The 19,239-nt window shown below is 50.4% G+C and overlaps 1 protein-coding gene across 5 annotated transcripts in view; it reads right to left on the reverse strand.

Moving 5' to 3' along the window:
* ASTN2 (astrotactin 2) overlaps nt 1–19,239 on the reverse strand; it is a 358,876-nt gene that overhangs the window by 220,996 nt on the left and 118,641 nt on the right. For all 5 annotated transcript variants that reach the window (XR_015703622.1, XM_087752526.1, XM_087752527.1 and 2 more), the window contains exons 5-6: nt 18,594–18,701; nt 4,487–4,633 (exon numbers count right to left, since the gene is read on the reverse strand). Coding sequence is in view for 4 of the 5 variants with exons in the window: in XM_087752526.1 (XP_087608652.1) it covers nt 4,487–4,633; nt 18,594–18,701 (255 nt within the window). In the remaining variant the exon portion in view is untranslated. The remainder of the gene's footprint in view (nt 1–4,486; nt 4,634–18,593; nt 18,702–19,239) is intronic.

A 19,239-nucleotide genomic window follows, 5' to 3' on the forward strand; every position in this document is an offset into this window, starting at 1 on the left:
TCTGGCAATCTTCGGGGAAAATTAACACAAGCTGCTAATAGCAGCATCCAATTCCACCAGCATCTTGGAGCAAACAGCAGTGGGGGGAAGGTAGGAAATAATCTTCAGATGAAACAATTACCGATCAGCTGCGTGACAATCACAGAACATCATTGTTCAGATGGGCAGATGCAGACACACGAAGCTTAAAAGAGAAAAAAAAAAGAAGCCACAAAGAAGCTTCCTCCAACTCTGCCATCTTGTCAGACACTCAAACCCAAAGCACGGTCTCGAGTGGCAATTCCACCTGCCACTGCTCTCCTGGCTTTGCACGGGGTGGGACTGGGCTTGCTTTCCTCCCCTTGTTGCTTGCAGAGCAGCGTTCATCCTGGGGGAATTCATCCACGTTCGCAGTAGGGCTGAAGCAGAAATGCGGGCAGCTCGGAGCAGAGCCCACCACGAGGACAGTGCCTGCCAAGCAGTGCCTCTGCTCCCAGCCTCCATAAACCGCCCAGTCCACAGTTCGGCAAGGTTACAGATAGAGGGATTACCACATCTCCTCTGGCACACGTCTCAGAAGAGGAGGGGAGGAGGTTGCAAATGCCCCGAGATGTCTTTGAAGTGACAGAAACCTGCTTTATGCCCTTTACTTTATTTCTACTTATAAAATGAAGCCCTACAAGCCCCTAGCTAAATGTAGCTCTTGCTTCCTTCTGTACGCACCGGAGGATCTCACCTACCTCTCCCACTAAAGTATCCAGATACAAACATCCACCCACACCATATATAACTTCTTTGCAGGCTGTAAAAATGGGAAGCTTTAATTGATACTATATTTCAAACTGTTGTGCAGCAAGGACATACTCCAGGCCGAGTCCTCTAGGGTATCTTTCCTCCAGCCCTGCCTTCCCTGCAAGCTGCTCCCATTGCTGTATCTCTACTTTTTGAATGATTACTTACGAGAAAGAAAAAAAAAAAAACAACAAACTATTGAATGTATAGAGCTGAGTGGCTCACATATTCATACGGGGTTTTATTACTCAGATGGAGGAGCTCTCTTTCCTTTCTTCCCCCCTTTGACACTGTTAAAGGGTCCTCTAAAAAATGCTTTGCATTTCCATATCCTCATAAAAGCGACTACGATTCTTTCTATAAATCCGAGCTGTCTCCGAAATCAGAACGATGCCTTCTGCTCAGGGCAGGCAGAGGCTGGCCAAAAACACAATGCCCTGGAGCAGCAGAAGGGAGGAGAGGATGCTCCCAGCATTGTATCCTAAGAGAAGATTTAGAGGCACCAACCCATTTCCCAGAGGCAGGAGGCCCCCAGCCTGCCCCTGCCAGCCATGGCAGCAAAGACCATGGCAGCTTCTGCCAGGCTTTCCTGGATTTGGCTGCCCTGTGAAATGAAGGCAGAGCAGCTGTACAAACCAGGCAATAATTGCTCAGAGGGGAGAGGAGCTGGGCGGGGAACCCCATCAAATGAACAAAAGGAAGAAAACAAACCGAGAGAGAGAAATAAGGGCAATAGAGACAGGCTAGTTATTAATACTGATGCTTGGAATACATTCTACCAGCCTTTGCTGCCAGTTGGCTTCTGGTCCCAGTCCTTCCCCTCCCTGTTCCCATCCTGCAGCTCCAGCGGGCTCAGGAGCTTCTTTCTCTAACGCCGTTGCTCACTGCAGAGAGGGAAAGCTGCTTTCCTCTGAGGCTGGAGACATTTGGTGGGGCTTTTTCCACCCCCCTTCCTTTTCCCAAGTTGGCTTTGGCTCCTGGCGCACTGGAGCTGGCTGGCGTCTATTTAAAGTTTCCTTCAAAGACAAGTTTTCATCTGCTAGGAGAGGGATTTCTTTCAGCCTCTGCCTTTGTTTGGCTTTTCCTGCAGAGGTGTTGGTAGCTGCTCCGCTTTAAGATTTTCCTTGGCTACTGGCATCTATTGAAATACCGCATTTCAAAAAGGAACGAGAGGGCACCCTTCTCTCGCACGGGAACATCTCCTGTGAATGCACCATCCCTGCCTTCTCGCAGAGCCTGCCTTATCATCACACAAAATACAAAAGAGAACAGCTTCAGAAACCAGACTATTTAAGTGCGCGGCAACCTTTACAAGACATGGCACGCACCATGAGGTGCCACGTGAGAGATTGGTTTAAGACTGATCAAAGCTCCCAGCCTTGGCCAGGCCAAAGACATCAGCTCTGCTGTTGCTTCGCTCACGTGGGGATGCCCACGCCAACCCCCTTTTGCACCCAGGCAAAAAGCAGGTTTAAACCCACCTGGGAGATTGCCACGGAGAAGCAAGTCCCCTATTTTCCATCAGCATAAGGTGCCAAGCCTCTGCAAACACAGCCAGACACATTTTCCTGGGTATCATTAAAATTTCCCAACCCGGCTCAGTTCTGCGATGTCTTTAAATGTTTTCTAATATTTTGCTGCCAGTTGGGTGCTGCCGTGGGATTTGTTGTTATTCAAAAAGAAGGGACAACTTTAAGAGCTTTTCTCTTCCCAGGCAAGGGACTCTGCCATTGCATAAAATGATGAGATTTCAGTAAAAGTGATAGCCACTGCAAAATGTCTTGGCTGCTTCTACGTGAAGAATTTGACTGTTGCTCATAAAAAATATTAAAATTTTTTGCAGTTTGTAATTATATTTTACAGTTTCATTACAAAGCTCATTTTAATTCTTTTCCAAACCGTTTTTACCAGTCGTCTTGCCACTTTCTCTTTAGAAAAGTCATTAAGTTGGGACTGGAGATCATCCCATTTCCCCCAGTTTCAAGGATATTAATCTGTTTTATTGGTATTTCATTGTCATTTCCATTCGAGTGTTCTCCATATTTGCATAATTTGCATTGCCACCCCCTTCCCGGTGACAAGCACAGGCTCAGCTTTTCACTTTAATTCTACAGAGTCACATTGCATTTTGTTTTATTTTCTTTTTTGAGGACATGCTGTCTTCCCTGGGCCAAAACTGCAGGCCAGGAGCATGATGCCAAGGTCCTATCTCCATCACTGCCTTCCAGGCTGACCTTCAAGCAAGTACCAACACCAGCTGTGAACTCCTAGCCCAAGTGATGAACTGGCCAGTGCCCATCTCAAAGGGACACAAGTTCGCACTGCAGCAACCTAATTTCCGAAGTGCAAAAAGAGCTTCTCTTGTCCAGCTACTCGGAATAATGATCTGTGAAGAGTTCAGAATATTTATGTGCAGCCTGGACAATCCTTAAACCCTTTTAGAAACAGGTCAAGGCGTAGACAAGTCCCTTGTTTCAAGTTATGCCTTTCTCGTGTCTCCCCTGATGTTCAGTTCCTCCAATCTGAGACCACAATGTAGATGCTCTCCTCCTCTTTCCTTTAAGGACCAAGCTTTGACTGCTGGGATAGCCCACGTACCCAGAGACTGGGTTGTAATTTCCAGAGTCAGCAGCTCAGAAGCATCCTTGGGGATCAGAGCAGAGGCAGCCTCATACACCAGCAAGAGGGCATCAACCTGCTGGCTGCACCCAACACCCATTCCATAAGCATTATTAGGTGTAGGCATAGAAGTGGGGTTAATGCGGCAGCAAGGGTCAGTCGTGGGGCTGGGGAGAGCATGTGCTCTGTTGGTGTTGCAGTGCAGATAACATCCTACAAATGCACATCAAGGCCAAGAAGAAACCACTCTTAGAAGGGCTGAATCCCACTTCAAGCACGCTGGTGAGTCCCTCCCCACCACGGGGGGATGGTTTAAGCCCCTCTCCATCACCCCCTGCTGCTGCCATGCCACCGCACCTCTTCAACCATCTACCTCTCCCCAAAATATTAATCCCACCAAGAGCTGCCCTCCATCCCGGCGCCCAAAGTAGGGGGCTGTACAGGAGCTGGCTGCGCTGGGACACCCCAGCAGCCAGCAATGCACTGACTCCATGCAGCACGTTTCTGGCAGAGAAAAGGTGCCCCCTCCACACGCCCCGAGCAGCGAGACAAGCGCAGGAGTTGAGGAATTGGAACTGACTGAATAATGGGTCCCGTCTGCTGGCAGAAAATGAAATTTGCCCTCGTGTTACTGAAAACTTGCACTCGACGCTCACTGAACATTATAAAGAAAAGGTCAGTGAAACACAACAAATGCAAGGAGCCCAGTTGGAGACAGCAATAAATAGTGACAGCAGCCCTCGTCTAATTTTTCAAAGCATCTCTGCTTTTGCTCAAATCCTAGCAATTTCACTCCGCACTGCTGCAAGGGGCTGGGACAAACAGCTTTGCTGCTGCAGGACAGGAAGACATCTGTCTGTGCAGGCTCTTGGGGCTTGTCAGAGAGTTCAGAGGAAAACAGGAATATCCATCAGACACCATTAGTAACAATAATAATAAGAGACGCAATTGAGATTTCTGCCTCAGGCTCGCAGATGCACTTTGCTCCTCTGGGAAGGGGGATCCCTGCAGCCAAACACAGCTGAGGCAATTCCCATAGAGAGGGACCCCCATGTCCCAAACATACCTGGGGGTTCAAGTCCCCAGAGGGTCTTACCATCTGCGATGAAGTGCTCGGGTACGTGAAGCGTCACCTTGACTGTCAGTGGGCAGGAGAGTTGGGAGCCGCACACCACGGCCAGGACGCAGGAGCTGACCGCGATCAAGGTCAGCGCTGTCTTGTTGACCGGGCTCTTCATCGAACCTGGAAGGCAGAGAGAGGGGTGGGTGGCCAAAAGGCAAAGCTGTACCAAGGGCTTGCTTGGCCTCCCCCCCTTCCCTGTGTGAATGCAGGAGAGCCCCAACCCCGGGGAAGGGCAGGCATTGAAAATAAAGACATCAGCTCAGTAGCACTGGAAGAGCTCCTGAGGTCTGCAGACCCCATCATTCCCATCACACCTTGTTTGGCTGGGATTTTAACATTCGTGTTGTTTCACTCACTGAGTTACATCCATTTTGGGGACTATATTTTCCTAGAGGAGGGAGAAAGCCTGCTTACAAACCTGTACCGACCCTCTCCCTGGGAACCCCCCTTCCCTGGAGCCATTCACCACCCCTGCCAGGCTCCCTGGCAAAGCCGTCATTACTTCTTGTCAGCCTTGATTTATTTGGCAAATCTTGTCAAGTCAAAAAAAAACCCGAAAAACAAACCACAAGTCAAATCTGAGGGCTGCCTGGACCATGGCATCATTTGCTTTTGCTTAACACCAGGAGAAATCTACACCTGTAGATGTTATATAGCACCAATGAGCATTAATTATTTACACAAATACACATAAATATTCAGTCATCACAGGGAGCCTATGCCGAACAACAAAGCGACTTACAGAGCCAGCCACTTTTGACAAGCAGGAAATATTACAAAACAAGTTTTATTTTGTCAGGTGCAGAAGCTTACGGCATCTCCCACAAAGCAGCTCAGTATTTTCCAACACACGGAAGCCAGCCGCCGAAGGAGGGACCCAGCCCACTCAGTCCCCTCACAGCATGTGGGTCACTCTCAGACTACGATCCCTTGTCTCAAAGGCCACGTGCCTGGCATCGGGCTAAGAGGTGCCTGCACCGACGAATAATCCCATGAGATTGGGAGGATGGCTCCGCTCAGACCTGCACACTCGTCCAGGCTTGGCTGGTGGCTTCTATTTTATTTGGAGTTTTTTTTAAGCATTAAGTGAAAGCCAACAAGGAGCTCGAGCATCCGCAGGTCTAGAAAGGCCGGCAGGAGGTACAAACTCACTGGGAAACCCTCATGGAGCAATGTGGCATTAAGATGACTGAACCGCTGTCAACTACAGTTGGGTGGGACAGAGCAAGTCCCAAGCTCTGCAGGGAAGAGGGTGAAGCTGGGCAATACAGAGTCATCGGGAGAGACCCAGCTGTCCCAGGAGATTCAGATGCTCTTGCTGGGTGCATGCCAGGAGCACACGTGTCCAGATGAGACACCCTCCACTGATGGAGGTGACCAGAAGAAACTGTCCCCTGGCCACTGCTACCCCATGAACAAGTCTCCACTGCCCGAGAAGGGAGCAGCCCTGGAGTCTGCATCCCTGGGGCACCACTGGTCCCCTCCCAACCCAGCCTCTCTGGAGCTGGGGGCTGCCCCACTGCTGCTCCAACTGCACCGCATCCCCCACGGCCACTCAGTCCGACACCACACACCAGTGCTCTGCTTTGCTCAAAGCTAACGACAGACGTCTCACGGAGCAGCCAGTTCCCTTCTCCGGTGCTTGCGACGCCACTTAGAACCCACTTGGGGAGTACAGCAACACCAAGGAGAGGACACAGCCTGGCAATTAACTCCAGCCGCCGCACAGTCTATTACAGTGCAGCTGAGGTGACAGAGCTCCCAGCAGACCTGACTATGTCCCTGCTCAGGATTCAGGCAAGGACACTTATTTATTTTTGGAAGCCAATCCAGCCTCTCCTCCCTTGTTCCCCGGCCCTTGCCATCTCATCAGGAAAGTGAGATTTAAAAAGCATCCCTTTAAAAACTGAATGGGAAATACATCCAGCAAGTTAGCACTTGCACACCCTGTAACCTGACCGAAGCCACTGTTAGAGATGCTGGTGCCAGGGCAGAGATCTCATGCTCGGGCTGAGCCCACAGTACGACCTGCGTTTTCCAGGCAGGGCAGCACGCCCCACCAAAGCATCCCCTGTCGCAGCATGGAGCCTGCACAATGGATGCTCCAACCAGCATTTGCAGGACAGGAGAAGTAGCTGATCTGCTGGAAAATACCCCCATCACTGCGACCAACAGGAGAATGCAAACTGATTATTTATGAAGCATCTTTTACTTTCCTTACGCATGCATCATCTAAACAGCCTTCCCACCCCTATTTCACAGCTTTATTGCCAAACTCCTGCGCCCTTCACCTTGCGATCCCCTTTTTTTCTTCCCAATCTTTATTCATATCATCAGCATAAGTTAGCACCTCCTTGGGAGGCAAATTCATCCTCTTGCTGGGCATACTGTGCCTGCCACAAACCCTGCATTCACTTGGAGTTACTACATGAATGCAAAAAAGAAAAAAAGGGGGGGGAGGGGAAAAAAAAAAAAGAAAAAAGCCTCCCATCAGGATAATTGGACACAGCCAAGTATACAATAGACTAAAGAACACTGGATTTTACCATTATAAATCACCTTTCAATCCAGGGTCTTAAAGTGCTTTGCAAACATTAAATCACAAATCCCTTACGAGTTAGATGAGTATTATCCCCTTTTCACAGAGCCTGAATCACAGGTACAATGGCAGCTTTCACCATCCTGCAGCCGGAGTGGAGCTGGAAGAATTAGGATCTGGGAGCTCCCATCCCCATCGGTCCACGTGTCTGTTTCTTTCCCTGTGACTAGAGAAGAGAGGGGCACAGGAGCTTGAAACAGCAAAAAGCCCATTACAGCTCAATGACTTTGAGCTTGGCTGCCCAAGAAAAGGAACAATGTGCTACATGTCTCCTATAACTACCTTCCCTGCTCCTCTGCCTTCCACTCCTGGCTCATTTCCATAACAGCGCTAATTATTGACCTCTAGAACTGCCTGACATTGGCTTTGACCAACTGAACCAAAACAACAGGTCTTCTGCTTGAGCAGAAATTGGATTTCCAGCTCAGCTCTTCGTTGCTTATGGCCAGTTTGCTGCCAGGTTTGATGGGAGGCTGTTGGAAAAGCAGATCCTTCCCTTGTTCTTTAAAGAGAGGGACGTGGCTCCCGTTCTCCATCCCATCGCCTGCGCTTCAGACCACTGATGCTCCAGCAGAAGCACTCCTGTGCTGCATTTAAACACCCATCTGGAGATAAACAGCTTCATGCCAGGCCTCTAAAACCACAAGCAAATGTATTCTTAGCAAGCCACTACTAACCAAACCAACCTCAATGGGTTCACCGAGGCTTGACGCTCCTGTTCAAGAAGTGAGACAAAATGACCCATTCCTTCTTTGGGTGTTCAAACTGGCTCTGTAACTCAGGCAGCACCAGCATAAATCACAATGCTGGAAACAGAAGCTCTACCTGGGTGAAGCCTGCTCTTTCTCTCCTCCCCTTGTTACCTCCAGGCTTCCAGGGAGGTGTTTAAAGTGCAGATTTGCAAACCCAGGCCCACTGGACAGGCTGGTATCAACCTCCTTAACCAAGAAGAGGAAGCCTGGGGGGGAATGCAAGACCTTCATGGATGGCTGATGGGACTCAGGAGCCTCGAGAGCCTCAGCACCCAATGTAAGTCTTTGTTTGGGTCTTGTGGGGTCCAAAAAGCCCAAAAGGAAGGTGGTGACCAGGCATGGTGGAGACCAAACTCACTCCCCAGATTCCTCTGCCCTAATAAATCCTTCATGTATTGAGATGGCCTCTCTATACTTTTAATTCAACATGTTTCTGTTGCGTTTTGGATGGTTGCACCAGAGTGAGCGAGTGCCCGAGCATTCAGCCAGGCTGTTTTAGGGGGAAAGTGATGGCTCATGGCAGCTCCCAAGGGAGGCAGACCCGGGAAGCCTGCACCCAAGGAGCAGGCAGAGCAGCAGGCAGGACGCACAACGAGGATGAAGAATAAGAAGAAAGAAGTTCTACCCAATGGGGAGAAATAACCCTTAGTCTGCAAGAACAAAGGAGGGAGAAGTAGAAAGGCAAGGGAAACTGCTCTGTTTTAGGGCAGAATCATACCTGAGATGCTTCCTGCTAGCGATCCAATTAATGGCAGCTTAATTAGACTGGAAGACAAGAGGAGTAGCCAGGACTGTGGTCAGAGAGACTCCTGCCACCGCCACGTTTCCCACTCAGAATTTTTTCCCCTCCTAAGCACTGGTGCCAATTAGCCCAGCTCTGGCCTCCCAGAAAAGATGCGGGTCCCTCTACAGACAGCTCAGGAACAGCTTGCAAAGCACCACATTCCTCTGAAGATTTTGCACCTGCTGCAAGATGAAGATAAATTCAAAGCCGCTGGTGTAAACACTCTGCAAACAGCCCCTCCAAATGCACCGTGTCTCCTTTGAAATATCATTTCCTCGTGCAGTTAATTACTTGCTGCTTTGTACACTTTCCCTTGCCTGCCTAAAGAACAAGGGGGGAAAAAAAACCAACAAAACTCTGAGCTCATTTCTTTTTAATATTGGCAGTGCTACCTAAATTTAAGGGGAAAAAAAAAAAATGCATGTTCAGAACACGTATGGATTTACGAGCAATACAAATATCCCGCGCTCTTGGTAATATGATGTTTCTAAATCAGGCTCATAAATACATGCTTGGGAGACTAGTCTATAAAAAAATAAACTTTAATTACCCCATCTTTATCAGCACACAGCCCATGGTGTTAGCCATATGTGGGTGTTAAACGCCAAGTGCTTTGCAATCTTCACCGCCCCCCCGGAGATAATAGCATAATACAGAATGTTTCATGGCTACTCGGATATTAAAATGTATTTCTACCACCCGAGGAAGACAGGGATGGGGAGACCAAGCAGGAGAACAGTGAGTGCCTGAACTGCTTAGCAACACGTGGCACAGCCGCCAGCGCCTGGCCGCCGTGCCGTGCCGCATGCAGAAGTGTCCAGCGCGGGGTGAGCAGCTCCTCCAGCACCCTTGGGGTGCAGCGAGCCCACTGCAGCCCATCTCGCATCCTCGGCATCCCCACACTGCTCCCAATGCACGCCGCTGTTGCTGGCATGTCAGAGGAGTTGGGCACTCCTAATGATCCTTCTTTATGTTCCAGCAGAGGCTCATTAATACGGTACAACAGCGTTTCCAGGACACCCTCACACACACAAACATCTCAAGGTGTTTTACAAGCAGGAGATCATGTCGAATCAAATCAAATGCCAATTAAGATGAGCAGCAGCGTTGGCAGGCATCTCTTGGCACAGAGCACCCCCTTGCCAGGGAGCAGCGCTGCCCATCTCCCCTCCCTGCCCTGCACCTCTGCCCCTCGCCACAGCCTCCCCACCCCTTCCACGCCAGGATGGTCCCTCTTCCTCCAGCACACCAGACACATGGGCTACGACAGGATGGGACATCCTCCTTCCAGCCAGACACAGCTCTCCTGCACCATGGTCCCCACACCAAGCCTTCATGGACCACTCTGCCCCAGAGCCACTTCTCTCAGAAGGGGATGGATGTTGATGCAACAAACCCCCCAGGCAGAATCTGAGCAGCCGGGTGAGAACACAAGCAGGTATTTCACTGCATATCCTCTCTACAATGCCTGGCCTCAGCTTCTCCTTGAGCTGGCACCTTCTCCATGGACAAATCCTGAGTGAAGGTGCTCACATCTATGGTCTGGATCTGGGTCAGGGTTTGGGCACGGGGCTGTCTCTCATCCCCAGAGCCAGCAGGATGGGGATCAGCCCCAAAGTGGTGGCTTTGCTCCCCATGTGCCAGGGGAGACCACCAGGGAGACCCTCCTCACCTCCAAGAAGGCAGAGAGGGTGCACACAAGAAGGGATAGGGGGGAAGCAGGGAGGAAAGACAGCTGTATAGTGCAGCAGAAGGGTGAGATTCTGGATTTATAGAGGATTTGATCTTGCCAGTATCAGATTAATGCTATTAACATTTATGAATTACCCACTAGCAATTAGCCGAGACATCCTCCCATACAGCAGAGACGGCTGCAGAAAAGGCAGCCCTAGGGCATGGGTCAGGGAGAGGAGGATGCTGAGGGGTGGCACGGCCACCGTGGGGAGATCGGGGTTGGGCTGCAAGACCCAGGGGCGAGGTCAAGGGTTTGGGGGCTGAGTTCTGGTGTGCACCACAGCCTGCACCGCTCGCCCCAGTGAGCTCTCGCACTCCCCCAGCAGCCTGAGCCTCGGCTCTTTACGCACTCCTGGAGTTTTAATGCCTCGTGTACTGAATAAATGTATTTATGTCCTATTTATACAGTTGCCAATGGTGCTCCCCCTTTGCTCTAAAACAGCGTGCCTGCAGCTCGCAGGGAGAAGCCACCAGCAAATTTCAGTCAGGAGGAGGAGGAGGACGAGGGGGGGAATCAGAGGGAAAGGAAAAGACCTGAAGGCTGGGCGAGGAAGGGGCAGCGGAAGGGAGAGGGGAAATGGAGATGACCGAGGTGGCACAGGTTGAGATGCTGGTCTTTGCTGACCCACCAGCTCCATCACTACCAGGGTCATCACCTCCAGCCCCATCACCACCACCAGCCCCGGTCACCACCACCAGGCACAGTCTCCTGCCCGCATGTCTTAGACCTCCCCTGGCACAGCAAAGGGGGAAGAATTTGTGCAAACCTAATTTGGTCTCCTGGCACTGTTACATTTTTTGCATTTCTCTGGGCATGGACAATTAAAATCAATGAAGTCAGTTTTGCTTTCATGTTCTCAGTGCTGAATCGGTTGAGATAAAATCACATTAAAGAAACAGTTACATATTTAAAAGCAGAGATTGCCTGCACTGGAATTTTCTTTCACGCAAATCAATAGAAACACTTCTCCTGGAATTAAGGCCTGATCTTTTTTTGTTTTAAACTCAAAATGAGTCCCAATTTTACAATATATAAACACAAAGGCAAATCTGAGTGGAAGGCTTCATTTTAAGGAGGAGGAAAAGCAATTTTCAATACAGTGTAACGAAAACATTATTCCTACAGGAAAAAAGAGGGGGAAAAAAAGTAATCATTATCTATGAAATAGCTCGTGTTGAGTCACAGCCCAGGGAGGATTGCACTCAGCGAGCGAAGGACTGGTCAGACAGCTGAATTGATTTTGGAGACCAAGAGGGAGCCGTGAGGGAGGCCAGGCTGCCGTAGAGGGCTCAGGACCCAGCAGGAGATGACCCAGCACCTGGCAAGCTGCCCATTGCTGCTGGACCTCCACTGCGCTGTCCACCCCTGTCCCCTCTCCCATCAAAACCCCTCAGGCAGAGCCAGGCTGCTGCCTGGGATCTGGGAATTGGGCTGGGATCTCCAAAGCCAGACATGCAAACAAACAAAACAAAACAAAACAATCAAACCAAAAAAACCAAACTAACACATCTTTCCCCTCCCTCCGTTATTTTTGGAATAGACGCAAAATGGCCCAGCAAGGTGCGACTAAAAATCTCTGCTCTGCAACAGCTCCCCAGGGCTGGGGCACATCCCCTCTGTGCCTCAGTTTCCCCTGCAGCCAAGCGGCACACAAGGGCAAGCTTCACCAGCGCAGCGTGACGTCCACCACCCTCTGCCTCCTCCCACTCCTCCCCCTGCTCCAGCCAGGAGAGAAATCCATTGCGTCACATGCGCGCCGAGCATCGGTGCCGAAACGCGTCTTTATTTTCCAGCCCGCGCTAACCCTCGCCCTCCTCCTGCCTGCATCCAGCACCGTGTTTATGTTCTGCTTCCTGGGAAACAAGAGACTCGTTACCATGCGGAGGGCGACAGCAGAGCGATTAGTGAAATTTGTTACCCACATGCTCTGAACAAAATTAAATTAAAAGTGCTGCTTTGCTGTCAAGATAAGGGCCAAGCCGGAGAGATAATTTTTCACTCTCAAACACTCAATTACTCGCTGAGGCTGTATCAGATACAATCAAAAAATAAATAAATAAATAGAAAGACCCACACTGCCTCCAGGAACAGATGTAAAAGCCGTTATCTCTAGCGCAGTCTGGGGAAGTTAAAGAGCCTGCGGCTGCCACGGCACCACGACCGTTTTAATTGCAGACCCCTCTGCTCCCCAGCTCATGCTCTGCAACCAGCTTCACGCAGCAACCCCTCTCCCCAAAACCTCAGTACCCCACGCAAGTGCCCAGGCACGGGCAGGAGCATGTGTGCATCCCCCATACCTACAGCCACCGGGGATTTATGGGACTAAAGAGGCTGCTGGAGCAACCCCAGCCCAGCTTCGCTGCACAGATTGAGTCTAACAGGGACAGAGAGGGGCACTGGGTAGGTTTCATTTGCCTGCTTGCTCCACGAGCCAAGTAAGCCATCAGGCAAAAGCACCACGCTTGTTTGCTCACTGGAAAAACAGCATCCGTGACAGAGCTTTTGAGAGCCGAGAAGGGCTGGAAAGTTACAGTGTCCCTGATCAGCACCACCGCCCTGGGGCACCGCAGGGGTGGATGTTCCCCAGTACTCTGGGAGGTAAAGGCGAGACTTGTGTCACGAAGGTATGTCATCCCCAGAGATTTGGGGTTGTCCAGGTTGCATGGGACACCAGTTGTCCCCTCTGGGGGGGCCCTCTCAGAGAGCAGCTCAGCTTCATGTGCCATGAACCAGCCAGCTGTGTGCCAGACACCAGCACTGACCTGTCCATCTGTCCCTGCAGCGAGTGGCTGTGTGTCCCTTTCCCAGGGAAGCCCCCCCTGCAGCTTCGCAGGGGCTGGGGCATGGCTGGACGGGCAGCAACTGAGCCGGCATGGGGTTGCCAGCACCGGCAGGGAGGGAGAAGGCTCCCTGAGCACAGACAGTACAAGGCACGGACAGACCCATTACTCCCTCTTGCTACTGTAAGCAACCCAAACCAACATGTTTGCTTTATCACCTTTTGTCTCCCATTTGATTCCTGACAGTGTCTTCCCCAGTCTGACGGCTGCTGCCATGGCGAGCCAAAGCTGGTGCAGACCTGGGGGGGCGATGCCCCGAGGACCACAGCAGAGATGGGCAGATGCGCTGCCTGCGGTGTTTGCTCAGCCCCGGTGGGGCTGGGGGCACTGGCAGAGCACAGAGAACAGGACCCAAATTTCATCCTGCATTTCGTTTAGTTCCCCATGAAATAATAAGTGTCTGCTGCCTCCAGAGACAGGAGAGGATCAAAGCGAAGCTTCCTCATATGTAACAGACTCCGAATACCTAATATTCCCTTATAAAAGGCCTTGTTTTAAACACCAAATACAGAGGCAGATCAAAGCTCAGCTTCTCATTTCTCTAACAGCCCTCAGAAGACTTCACCAGCCAGCAAGGCACACACATGCACGCACACACACGCGGCTGACACCAATCCAAGGTACATAATTGGACTCTGCTAATTTGTCTAAACTATCACCGCGTGTTATGGAAACAGACTGGTGCCTTGTTCATGGAGACCTCAGCCGAGGAGCATCCCAAAACCATGTCCTCCCTTCTCTGGGGTGTCAGGGAGCTCTCCTAGGACAGAAACAGGTTGCTGGGACAGGAAGGTACCACCTGGCTGCAAGCAGTGTATGAAAACAGGGTGGGATATTTCCCCCCCTCCTCCTTTAAGAGGCTGCAATAGAGACGATGCCAAGAGGGATGAAGCAATCCCAGACCCAAGTGTGGAAGAACAGGCTCAGGGTGGTCCGGCTCAGGGTGAAGCAGATGCTAGAGCCCTGCTTGAAGAGCAGCAGCCAGCTGAGGACATTCGATGAGAGATCCCAGCTGGGTCACTGTGCTGGGCGCCCTCCAGCACATCTCAACCATCATGGTATCAACAGCATTGCTTCGTGATTGCACCCAGTGCTCTGCCTTGTATTTAAGTTTCCAGCAACTCTCTGTACCTGACCTTTCTGCTTGATGGGGGGGAGTGAGATCAGCACAAGCCCCAGTCCCAGGGGCTCACCAGCAGCCACGGTGGCTCCCGGCAGGTCCCAGGGGCTCAGACAACAGCTGGGCTGCAGGAGCAGCCAGAGGCTCTCTAGGTCTCCAAGATGAATGGGGTCAGGATGCTCAGCCCCTCACAGGATCTCCATACAACACTGTCACCTTCCCTGCCTCAGTTTCCCCTAACCCAAGAAGCTGCACAGCATCTGCCCTGCAGACCCAATACGATGCTGATTTACTCTTCATTTATCCCTTAGAAACCTTCTCCTAGAAGGGGCTTTAAAAGAGCAGGAACGTTTCTGAGTTACAGAGCAGCTGCTCCAGGGCCTGAGGAAGCAGACGGAGGGGGGAGAGGCTCGCTCACGCCTCCCCCCGCGCCGGTGGGGCTCGTTAGACTCAGCAAGTCCTTGACGAGCTGCGCAGCGCAGAGTGCAGGGGCCAGCCCACCGCTGCAGGGAGCCTGGTACGGCCTTGGAGTTGCTTCCTATTCCTAGCAATACGATGCTGCTTCTTTTCTCCCCCCCCATCTTTCTCTCTGTTTTAATAGCCATCGGGCAGGCACTGCATGCGATCTGGGGAGCTTGAGGCTGCAAAGTCAGACCTGGTGCTGAATATATTTTGCTGGGCAGGAGACAAGGACCACTCTGGAGCAAGAGGGATGGAGCAGGAGCAATGCACCACGCAAGGCAAGGTTTGCACACAGGGCTCTGCCTTCCTGTTTTGGGTTTTTTTTGCTACTAATGTTTTCCTCTTGAACTCAGAGGAGGACCTGACTGAACACATCCCACAGAGAAGAGAGGAACTGAGTAAGTATCAAAGCTTGATGTCACCCATGATGGGCAGCTGGGGATGTGGATTAGCATCTCTACAACACTGGCAGGTTCTCTCTTGTGGAGATGTCAGTGCTGGTGAAAGGTGTGATGACTGACAGCCCTGGAGACAAGAGCCATCCATGCACCACAGCCAGCACGCGGGGAGCTTCCCACACTTCCCAATTCTCCCAGGGGAGTGGAAAAGGGGAGAGCCAGCCCCCCCAGCAAGCAGAGCCCTGAAGTGCACAAATCTGTTGCAAACAGGTTGCAAGAAAACCTCATTTCCGGAAAATCGCACGGAGTCAGTAATGACAGTCAGCAGAAAAGAGCAAACCAGCTATCTCCAGCCCCAGCTGAGGGTCCCTTCAGCATCCAAGCACGGAGCTCCACATCACCTGATAGCCTTTCTCAGGACTTGTTTTACTTGCAAAAGTAGGACGTGAAGTCCAAATTCCAGCTTCCTTGGGACTGCACACAAGCCCTGCTGCCAGCACTGCCATCCAGGGTCACACTGATCCATCAAAAAGAAGCAGAAGGTGGAGAGCTGGCATGGACACAGGGCTGTGGTGAAGAAAAGGAATGCCTTGCTAAAGACAGGTATGAACAGTGAACTTCTTGGCATGAGCCAGCTCCCCAGAGACACCAGTGACCAGCATTGCCTCTCCCAGCTCAAATCCCAGAGATGGGGCTGAGCCCAACAGCAGACAAGGACAAAGACTCCACGAGAAAGTCTCTTCGCATTATTTCTTACACTCTCCTCCCCTCTAACTTCTCTGGAGACTTTCCAAAGACAGAGAAACATAAGTGTAAGGGGATCCCACAGACCTAGAAACTGGGAAGATGCATGGCACGGCGTGCTAGGACCACAGAAGGTGATGCCTCGGCTGTCCCTGCCTCTGCGCCCAGATGGATCAGATTTACTTCTCTGTGTGTTCCGGCACTGAAAACCAGATATCAACAAGTCTGCTGCTCCTGGGCTACCAGAACAAGCTCTCCCTTGCTCAATATTTACCTATGGGAATGTCCCGCTAATTTACTTCAACAAGGCACTATGAAACCTGCAGTTTTTCTTCTACAGGAGACAAACAAAGACCACGACCACTTAACCAGCTGAATTCAACAAAGCTCGAAGCAAAAGTGAACCTATGCGCCACCTAAGTGGAAACATCCCATCGCATCGGCTGGGATCAGTGCCTTGATGGTATCAGCAATTAGCCTCAATCCTGCAAAACCTAATCCAAGGAGAGAAACCCCGAGGAATCTCTCTCCTTGGACCTGATAACTGTCTCACAGCACCTGCAATGACAGGCAACCACGGCGAAATCGATACAGGAACATCATTGTAAGAATTAACCGTACCTGACGATGCATCCTTCTCTATTAGAGTTATGATCTCATCCAATTATGGATCTTTGCTGAACTGGTAATTATGAGTTTGGTACTGTGACTTCCCACTAAGCTATTGCTTTCCTTCCACGAGGGAGAGAAGAGTCAATGAAAGTAAAATGGAAAATTCCTTTCAAGGACGCAGCGATGGCAAAATTTAGCTAGACAGGAGGAGAAATACAACAGGGACTTTATGCAAGACAATTCCCTTGGTTAGCCACCACCGAACACGAACAAACCAGGTTCTCACAGCATCACTCAAACGCTAGCATAGATCTAACAGCCAGCTCTGTGCAACCGTGCGAGGCAGCTCTTCCTCCTGAATTCCCTTCAAACCCAGCCACCAAAGCAGCTCAGGTGAACAACAGCTTATTCAAAGAAAAATAAAGGAATTCATCCTATTTATCTATTCCTTTATATTTGCCCTACAACAAAGCTTAAACAAACAACCCAAAGCCAACATATGTGTCAATAAGAGTATCTTTGTACCCAGCATACATCACGAGTGTGTTTTGAGAGACTGACAGAGCACTTGACCTCACTGGGAATGCCGTCAAGGCAGCGGGAAAGCAAAGATTTATCTACTTTTCATTAAAACACTGTTTTCCACACCTTGTTCACATACCGTCTCCCCCTTCCCTTGTGGTAGCTGAAAAAAACCGCAAACCTTCAGCGACTTTTCCAAAGTACCCAAGGAGACTTTCACCCAGCCCAGTATTTCAGAATAAGTTATTGAAAAAACTACTTCAGCATTTGGGAAATTTTCCCCCCATGCCACTGATTTTTTCAGAACCATTTCTTTTGTCCCTGTTTGCAACACAGCCAATTTCTTCCTTTTCTTGCAAATCATTTTACCCATAATGCAGCTATGTTCATACTGCAACAGGTAACTTTAACTCACAAATTCTCTCCCTACTTTTCATCTAAAGCTCATTTTAAACTCAGTGAGAATTTCTCGTGCTTCTAAAACACATAGAAAAGAAAAAAAAATTTTGAATGCCCTCCCTTTCAGCAGGAACAAATGCAATACACCCCTGTGCATGCGTGTGTTTGTATCCATGTGCAATCATCAAGCTGATCAGAGGTGTTGAGGTAATTTCACATTCAAATAAACACATTGCAAGCATTTATCAGAATACCTAATCATTGAAACAAATGGGGCTGCGTTTGCTGTGGTGGGCGCAGGCATCTATCTGACGTGCTGTGCTCTGCCGATGCCCAGCTTAATACAGAAAACAAATGAAGGGAGAAGACCCACTGTGCAATTTTGAAATTGCTTCCCAAAGTAGTTATTTCCTGACAGTGATTCTTCAAATGCAGCAGCAGCAAGGCTCACCCTGTCCTCTGCCAAAGAGCTTGGTCCGAGGGTCCTGAACAAAAATGATCCAATGTGATGTGACTGGAAGAAACGTGGACACTAATTTCAAACTGCGAATGATATTTCAGTTTCTCAGCTCCTCTAACTCATGAAAAAGCCTGAAGGGACTCCAGTCTACAAATCCCTGCCCCAGCCCTCATTTTGAATTTGTTCCTTTTAATTGCCTTTGTGCTGAGAGGAAGGCTGGGAAATTTCTGTTCGACGGATGCTTTGCATGGGAAATAAAGGGCAGAAAAGAGGAGTCTGGAGCAAGGAACTGCCAAGGTGACCATCCCCAACAGCCGCACTGGCAGCAGGACGATGACGGACACAGTCACCACGCACCACTGCAGCTTTGGGGAAGTGCCAGGGTGTGTGTAACGTAACTGATACTAGAAGTCATCAAAGAAACCCAGAACCTCAACAACATCACCGGGAAATGCTATTTATGGTTCCTGCATGGTGCTGCATCATGCGAACAGCACACCTCAGGATGTCCTTACCACTACAGACTAGTATTGCGGTCCTTACCTAGACTCATGCAGTATCAGACAGCATCGCCCATGGAAACAGTCAAGGTGCTCCACCATTTTTTTCCTCTTACACCCATGCACATCACCGGTGCCTATGTCATTTTGTACCTTTGCTTCGTCTCCGGCTCCGATACTGCTCAGTGTAGAAGGTTAGCTGGGTTTCATCATCCGCCTCTGAGCCAGAGTTTCCTTTGGCACGTCCAAACCCGATCCCACCTGCAAGCAATAGAGAGGAAAAAATCAGCCCTGTCAGCTAGGATGCACGGCAGCAGGGGGGAGCTGGGAGCTCCTTGGCAGAGCTGCTGGATTTGGCCGGCATCCACCGTTCCCTGCCCAGGTGCTCTGCTTGGGGTCACCAGAAGCGACCAGGGACTTTTAACACTCATGATTTTGCTGGTTCCTTATTGCCCTCATCAAGAATCAAGACCCCACAGTGCCAACTGCGATGCTTTCTACCCCCAGAAAAGTATTTTACAAATTCATTGCAATGTATTTACAAAGAAAACCTTGGAACATAGAAGCTGCTCTCCCCAAGGACAGCCACACGGTGAAGTACAGTAAACTTTAGGTGCTTGCCTCAAAGCAAACACAGCTGAGACAAGAAGCATGGGGGGAATACAGCCCTCAGGGGGCACTCAGGACCCCGCTGCATGGCAAGGGTCCCATTTCACTCCCTCAGCACCCACTTTGGCCCATCTGCTCCACCAGCTAGTCATGATGGCCAGCAGCACGTGTCCCTGCAGTGGCCAGCACC

Source organism: Nipponia nippon, unplaced genomic scaffold (genome assembly GCF_047370975.1).
Source record: "Nipponia nippon isolate SJK-2023a ecotype South Korea unplaced genomic scaffold, ASM4737097v1 scaffold_16, whole genome shotgun sequence".
NCBI lineage: Eukaryota > Metazoa > Chordata > Aves > Pelecaniformes > Threskiornithidae > Nipponia > Nipponia nippon.